The 8,389-nt window shown below is 39.2% G+C and overlaps 1 protein-coding gene across 1 annotated transcript; it reads left to right on the top strand.

Moving 5' to 3' along the window:
* The first annotated feature begins 714 nt into the window (after positions 1 to 714).
* On the top strand, positions 715 to 7,120 carry foxn1 (forkhead box N1). The gene is made up of 8 exons (XM_068585736.1): positions 715 to 831; positions 1,568 to 1,888; positions 3,231 to 3,326; positions 3,516 to 3,640; positions 3,858 to 3,954; positions 5,729 to 5,936; positions 6,179 to 6,619; positions 6,807 to 7,120. Exons 1-8 carry the CDS (start codon positions 715 to 717, stop codon positions 7,118 to 7,120), a joined length of 1,719 nt encoding a protein of 572 aa, XP_068441837.1.
* The last annotated feature ends 1,269 nt before the right edge of the window (positions 7,121 to 8,389 follow it).

Below are 8,389 nucleotides of genomic sequence, written 5' to 3'. Positions count from 1 at the left end.
CAGCTTTACAGCAGAATAAAGACTCAGTAGATATGAGCTCAGTGGATCAGTATCAATAAGTGCTTTGTCAAACCAGTTAAGATGTCTCTCCTGCGCTAACAGCAATACAAATGCAAAGTTGAAAAACAAACAGCTTAATTTTACCATTTGCTTTTCCACTCTTATCAGTTTCCAGTAGTAACACCTTTATAATGTTTGTAGATCTTGTGGTGTCGATGAGTCATCAATACCACTCTGGTTGCCTTAGCTTAGCATAACTTCTGGAAAAAGGTAGCATACACTCTGTTTTAAGGTAACACAATCTGCTTGCCAACACCTTTATGATGTTTGTAGATGTTTTTACCTTTGGAGAGGCCAAGTCTTATAAGTACTCCTGTCTCTACTCTTTATGCTAAGCTAAGCTAACCAATGGCTGGTTATGGTTTATAGTGTTTACTAGACCGTAAGAGAGTGGTATCAGCCTTCTTAGATCCACTCTTGGCAGGAAAGCGAAGAATCACATTTCCGAAATGACTAACTATTTAGTTACAGTGTAATATTTGTGTGACTTTTAAATTAAAGTAATGCAGCTGACAATTCTAATAACTGAAACATGTCATACATCTCCCTTTGGGCCAGAACATGCCACTGACTAAAGATAGACAGCCGTCTTTGTCTCACATCTCAAATTTAGTCGGTTTTCCATCTCTTCACAGGAGCAGATTTTGGTGCAGAATGTCAGACTCGCTGACGTTTCCCTGCAGTGGTGGAAAGTCAACGTCAACTCCCCAGGCTCGGCTACGCACCTGTGAGACCCATGACACCTCCTGTGAGCAAATGGCAGAATCACAGGTACTGAGCCGCCTCAGGTTTTAACCCGGAACAGCTTCTTCTGTGTGACACTGGAAATAGAAAATCATTTCTGACTCTTGTACGTGCCACGCACTGCTTGTACTTTGACAAAAGGCCTCAGTTTTCCATGAGCTAAAGGATAATTGGCTTAATCTGCCTATGTATTTCTTTCTTAATGAAAATTAACTGGGTAACATGCAATATAACTCCACAATTTTAAAGGAATGGTTTGATATTTTGGGAAATACGTATAGTCACATTCTTACCGAGACACTCAACAAAAGGGAAACTGAGTTTAGTATCACTCCACTACATCTTTACATAGCCAATAGATGTTTTTCCGGCTGTGTTTATTCTTTGAGTATCATATAGAAACTTTAATATTATTTCCCAAAAATATCAAACTAAACTTTAAACCAATTAAAAGAACTGTATTTCACTATAAAATAAAGAGAAACATCTCCTGCCCCAGACATAAGGTCGTTATAACTTAAAGATGAAAGTAAGGAGACATGCTTATTGATTGAATTTGATTTGATTAAATTGTTGTTTTCTTTGTTTTACTATGAGGACAGGTAGTTTTCTAGTAATGTCCTCAGGGGATTCCCAGTAAGCATCTTTTCAGCTTCTTGGTCCAGAAATGAGATTATAACACATTAAACTAAGCCTTGTTGGATTTGTCAACAGTTAGTGTAGATTGCGATTCGTATTTCTAAAGATGATGATCCCACCACAGACTAAAGAGGACAGAGACATCTGCTTCTCCCAGCCAGAGAGCAACAACTTCAGCTTGAGGACTGCAGATGTGAACAGGAGGCACAGTGCTGATGGGACCATCGGTTCAACACCGCGACGAGACTCTGTTGACTCTGACCGTTACCATCCGTACCATCGACAGTTCAGCGACGGAGCAGGCCGAGCTGCGGGTGGCCTCCAACAGTGCACGTCTTCCTTCAGCTGTCTGCAGGAGGTGTGCAGTCCTGACGCTCGTTTACGCAGCACGAGACGCGAGGCATCATCATCATCCTCCTGGGACCAGTACAGCGGCAGTGTGCAGGTTTCTGAATTTCTGCTACACTCAGTTTATCCTCACTTTTTATTCCAGTTTGTCCAATCCAACACAAGTTGATAACAGGAAGGTGACTATACACTTATAAATATATTACTTATTTTACCATGTGTTTCTTATGGCTGTAATCCTGCAATTTCCCAGTCTATAAATTTCAAGCCTACAAAGAAAGGTAGAGTGACCAGAAATGTGTGAAAAACAGACACTCCACATTACTAAACAGGATATCACTTAAATGCCAATAATTATTAAAAAAAAGCAGCTAAAACAAATGGGGTTTAGATCCCGGTCTGGCAGGTCCTTCTGTGTGGAGTCTGCATGCTCTCCTCGTGTCAGCGTGGGTTCCCTCCGGGTTCTCCGGCTTCCCCCCCACAGTCCAAAAACATTTCCCTCTTCGGTTAATTGGACTCTACATTGCCCGTAGGTGTGAATGTGAGCGTGAATGGTTGTCTGTCTCTATGTCCAGTGTGTACCTGCCTTCGTCCCTTGACAGCTGGGATCGGCTCCAGCGCCCCGCGACCCTAAAGAGGATGAGCGGTTCGGATAATGGAAGCTAAAATAATAATAAGAAAAAAAAAACAATGTATGAAATTACTACAAATGTGACAATGTGTTAAGAGATCATAGTGATGTTAAATTATCAGCTGAATCTGCAACTTCCTTCTTTAAAGGGAGTATCAGCAAATTGTTTTGCCCAAACATTTTTAGTTCATTCTCTCTCTCATATTACTGAAAGAAAAAAAGCTCTCAATATCTACTGCCACCAAACAGCAAACAGCAGACTGACATTATTTGTGACAAGTTGGTGAACCGTGGAGAATTTAGCTGCTACAATACATATATTTATCTCAGAAGTTGGTAGTTCACTCAGCTCTTGTAACTTGAAACCTAATGTTGAGACAACTAGAACGTTGTAGTTGCATCAACCGTATGAACTTTAATTTCTCAGTTGAATCAAAAAGAATTTTAAGTTGAATTTACTGGCTTTTTCAAGGCAGCAGGTGAACTTTCATTTGCAAGTTGAACTGGCTTGAAATGTCTTACATTGTAGAAACCAAAAGCAGAGCTAAAAGAGAATATTTAACTTACCCTCATCAGGTGAACATAAACACAACTCCAAATGAATGATTGTATTACTCCGTGAGAGCTTGATATGTAAAAAATTACAATTGTTTGCTATGAAGTTCACCAATTAAACAATTAACTTGTTTACACTGCCACCAAGTGGCCCAATTAGGTAATGTAATTTATTTTAAGCAGAAATGTTATTAGAAATTACATTGCATAAGGCTTCTCTAAACAACTTTATTGCCTATTTTTGTGTGTGCAGAGTTCGTTCCCAGAACTGCCAACTGTACCAGTAGATCACACCTGCTTCCTGTCTCAAAGTTATCCATTTTTCAGCTCGTCGAGCCCTCTTCAACAGGTGAGTCCGTGTGTCGGTTCACGGGTTGACACCGGTTGTCAATGACGGTGCAGAAGATGGTATCTGCTTAATGATAAATAAAAACAAATCATTAGGTTCACCTTTAGGATTTGACACACAATAATCTGTAAAACATATCTTCTCTTTTATTGTTTCCAGTTTTCAGGTGTGTGTGTTTGTCCTCTACAGGTCTCATCGAGACAATATCCCAATGATGAACAGTCCGACAGCTTTTCCCTCCAAAGTCTCTCCACTCAATCACAACAGGAGAGTAGGACACAGTCCATCTTCCCCAAGCCCATTTACTCATACAGGTAACGTTGCATCGCATCACATTCAACATAGTTAGCCATCTTTTATATTTCTCTTAAGCTTCATTATGGAGTCATATTTAACGAAATTCAAAAATTCTCGTATGATTTTCGATCATTGAATATGGGTGGAGTATCTTGAAGTGCTTTGATTGCGCCAAATGTAATTTTAAAAAAAAAGTAAATGCAAACCTGAAAAAGGTTTCCTTTATGACTGCAGCATCTTGATCTTCTTGGCTCTGAAGAACAGCAAGACAGGAAGCCTCCCAGTCAGTGAGATCTACAGCTTCATGACTGAACACTTCCCCTATTTCAAGGTACCACGATGTATGTTTGTTTGTCAAATATTTAACCAACTACAAAATCCAAAGGGGCACAACCAGAGCAGCAGTAGTGGTGAAAAACAACACTTTAACAATCCACATAGATATTATTCTCCAGCAAGTCTCTTTGATTCAATTCATTGTTTTTCTAGATCAGTTCAGGTTAGTCTGGTGTTTTCTAACACCTTAAAGATCACTCCAAACCAGTCAAATCTGTTTTGCAGTTGACATTAATTACTTCCTCATGATTAATGACACGATGCAAAAGTCACTACACCTGCAGCTCGGTGGCCCTGGACCAGCTGAGTGGTAACCTGTTGAGGTAGGAGGTTGGCATAGGAAGTTTAATGAGGAGAGGTTTTGTATCTGTTTAATATCGACAGTGTATGTTTATGTGTGTGTATGTCGGGAGTTAGTGAGGTTGTTGCAAGGACTGTTTCGCCAATCAGTAAATCAAATTGGCCATGTGAAACCAAAGATATATCAAAATTATATGAGTTTGTTCATAAAGTGCTTGGTAAAATACAACACATGCATCGTTGCTTTGATATTAATAAAACGAGGCAGCTGCATGGGTTGGACCGCTGTTTGAACCCGAGGTCGTCTCAAATACTGAACATTCTTCAAAGGAATCCGAGTATCTACAAATCAAATAAGTTCAGACTCACCCTTGGAAAGAGCTCAAAGAATCGCTGCCATTCAAATTTAAGAAGGCACCTTACAGATGGCTGCTTTCCAAACAGCTGCCTGTAACATTAAGCACAGGCTGCAGGGCCAGAAAACACACACGGCAGATGATACGGAAAGTCAAAGTATTTGAGATGGATCTGAATCCTTTCGGGATATTGTCTGGTATCTTGAGATCATTTTAGTCTGATAGATACTTACCACGCCATGCAGATATTAAACTCTGCAGATTTTGGAAAAATTAATGCACATTTTAACCTCCAGGGCAAGAGGTTTCTGAATGTGTATTTCTGGGAATTTGAAACATCAATCATAATATCTGAGTTAAATTTGCTTCATAGAGACTGAAACACTGTAGTAACATCACCAGTCTTTACATGAAGAAAGTTGCTAAGGTATATGGTAAAAAAATGGAAATTCAGTTTTATTTATGTGTCTTCATATAAAGTAAGTGTCTACATATTTTTTGACTACACCTTGAATAAGGAATGTAATGCAGTAGTAGCACTTAAGTAGCACTTAAATAGCACTTACTGATAGCACTTTGTAGTTTTACTTCATTGAAGAAATTTTACTTTTCTGATTCTTTCTGAGTTTGTACACATGGTTAAATGCACTTATTGTAAGTTGATTTTCTATAAAGCGTCAGATAAATGAAATAAAATGTAATGTCATATCTTTATTGTGTGAAACAAACTAAAACTAAATATATATTTTTTGGTCCTTTCTTAAAACTGTCCTAGTTAAATAATAGCCACCAGGAATGCTGTCAACCAGACGTATACGTTTTAGCTCTGTGTACTTTGTTATCGTACAGTATATATTACATTCATTAAAAGAATAAAATAATATATGGTATTAGGATTTAGAACACGGTACAAAATGTATGGCAATATGTATTTGACAAATTTGTATGTGACAATTTGATGGCGTGTGTAACACAGTGCTCTAAATACACATGTAACCACTCTAATAAAGTTTTGTGTACCATGAAATACTCTGACATGACATCATGAGAACAGCCAACAACAGCTGCTTTAAACCTTTTCTTTCTGCGTCGATTTACTGCTCTCGGTTTCAGTCAGCTCCTGATGGATGGAAGAACTCTGTGCGTCACAACCTCTCCCTCAACAAGTGCTTTGAGAAGGTGGAGAACAAAAATGGGAACTTGTCCCGCAAAGGCTGCCTTTGGGCTCTTAATCCCGCCAAGGTGGAGAAAATGCAGGAGGAGCTACACAAGTGGCGTCGTAAGGACCCCGTCAGCGTTCGCAGGAGCATGGCGAGACCAGGTGGGTCCCTTCCACATATTGAAAGAAGTCAGTACCCAAGAAGAAAACACAAAGCAAAATAAATGTAAAATAATGTTGTTGTTATTTTTTACAATAATTAATTACAGTAATAGATCAAAAATAAATCTGTACCAACGTTTGACCTTTTAATCAGTTCTTGCTGATCTGACCTCTACTTCAGAATTTTTTGTAAATCTTATTTGATTCAAACTTCATTTTAACACACACTTTTTTTTCTACAGAAGACCTTGATCGTCTACTGGGCGAGAGACCGAACAAACTCAGGTCTCTGATTCCTTACGCCCACCCAGCTTTGTTATCCAGGGTGGCCTCTATCTATGGCACCACCTCATCATGCACCCCAACCCAGCTCCGACCACCGTTGCGGCGTCCACAGTATGCACATGTTCAACCTCAGCAGCCTTGCTACCTTCCCCCTGCCGCTGCTCACTCCCACCACTCCTTTGCCCTGTACTCACCCTGTGGGCAGCAGCATACAGCTGGCGTCCCGTTAGCCACCGGGGGCTTACACTCCCCCATGGCCGGTAAGATGCCACCTAGTTACAATGGCGCCCCGCAGACTGAGTACAGCTCCAGGAGCATGCAGGACTTGCTGTTGGAGGGAGATGCCAGTTATGACATCGACACGCTGAACCCCAGTCTGACTGACCTGCAGCTGCAAGGTACGAGAGAGAGTGGAGACAATGTGACAGATAGGAACATCCATGTGTCATTGATGCATCACATCGCCTTCATCATCTCATTCAACTTTCTCACAGCACACATTTTGACTTGTCAATGCAGGACAAGCTTCTCACTGTGACATATCAAAGATCTGCGACGGATGCATTTTTCTTTTATTTTCTTCAGGTAAATTGTGGGAGGAGTTACAGCAGGACAGCTTGGTGTCTGATCCACAAGTTACCACCGTGACTCCGCCCACGACCTCTACACTGCAGGACCACCGCGTCCAGACCGGCTGCCCGCGGGTCACGCCTCCTGGTGGTCAGACGCCCGATGGGACAGCCGCCGGGCGACAAAAAGCAGAGGAGAAAGAAGAAGAAACAGGCAGAGTCTCTGATCAGTATGGTTGTTTAAATGGATTGCAACCTGCAGTTTATTTAGGGGTGGAGAGTCTTGCTGGGTATCTAACTTCCTGTACCACGTCCATCTCCTTGATATAAAGACCTGACTGTTTGGGCTCTTTCACACTCTCTGACTGTTGGTGTACTATAGTTACCTGAAGAGGGAATATTTGTCACAAGGAGATTCTTGCCACAGTATTAGCTTGGTGGTTTATTTAATTAAACCATCAAATCCTCAACATAGGAAATAGCTATGTATTGTTTCTGTCTGTGTCCAGAGACATTTCTTTGACTACCCCCTATTTATTTATTTGCAAGTGATCCAGTTATGCAGTATGTTGAGTTTGGTAGTGACAATAGGTTTTTATAAATGTAGAAGTAAACAGGGAAACAGTTGATAGATTTAAAATTGTAATTAAATTCCTCATTAAAAACTTTGTGAACTTGATATTTTTTACCCTTGACAAACTGTATTGTCACATTGATTATATAATGTCATATTAATTCATGTATTTTTTTAAAAGTAAAAGCTATTTTGTCATTTGTGAATTTTCACATCCAATTAAATATAATCGAGTAAAGTTGTTTATGATAATAAGGAGGTTTGTCTCTGCGTAAGCACCTTACATTGAACTTGCTGTGACCTAAAACATATTTGCCTGAATTTTTCTGCTATTTTATGTGAACTCACACACTGGAGATGCTTTTTATTGCTGGCTGCTTTTTCAACTAACAAAAAAAAAAAAACAACCAAAAACAGTTATTGCAGGTTTGAATTTCTTATTGAATATGTTGAATATTATTTTATATGAATTGTATTTTAAGCAAACCATATTGTATAGTTTACACTACACTGTGGTACAAGTTCAGCATATAATTAGACATGAGAACTATTTACCCTGATGTCTAATACAGATGTTTTGAAATCAAGATTATTGGTATTAGCTATATCCTTTTATTTGTTAATCATCAATAGTGGTTGTTTGAATAAAACCCCACAATTAAAATGATTTGTAAATATTGATTAAAACAGCCTGGTATTAGCAGTTTTGATGATATAGTATACAATGCTTAGAGCTAGTGTTATGAAGTTAAATTGATCATAATTCCCTTTATTATATCTATTTGTGTTGCCGTAAAAACATATCCTTTAAACAACTTTGTTCATGGTTCTCATCATGACGCTTTATTATTTCCTTTCGTTCAAAAGTAATCTGTCCTAATGAATTATGAATGTGACCAGAATGCACAGCTGCTGTAAATCATATTTATGATTTTAGTTGAGTCAACTGTGACCTCGTTCGCTGTATACATCCCTCGAAAAACCTCGCTGTACTTTTTTGTTTATCATTCATTTTATTTATGTAT

Source organism: Clinocottus analis, unplaced genomic scaffold, assembly GCF_023055335.1.
Source record: "Clinocottus analis isolate CAN_PGR_092001 unplaced genomic scaffold, fCliAna1.0.p SCAF_2, whole genome shotgun sequence".
In the NCBI taxonomy this organism is placed as follows: domain Eukaryota; kingdom Metazoa; phylum Chordata; class Actinopteri; order Perciformes; family Cottidae; genus Clinocottus; species Clinocottus analis.
This window is presented reverse-complemented; position numbering and strand designations above follow the sequence as displayed.

Coding starts and splice junctions, on each gene's coding strand:
- foxn1 (XM_068585736.1), top strand. CDS start 715: ATGTCAGACTCGCTGACGTTTCCCTGCAGTGGTGGAAAGTCAACGTCA. Junction 3,641..3,857: donor AAGCCCATTTACTCATACAG/GTAACGTTGCAT, acceptor TTATGACTGCAG/CATCTTGATCTTCTTGGCTC. Junction 5,937..6,178: donor CAGGAGCATGGCGAGACCAG/GTGGGTCCCTTC, acceptor TTTTTTCTACAG/AAGACCTTGATCGTCTACTG.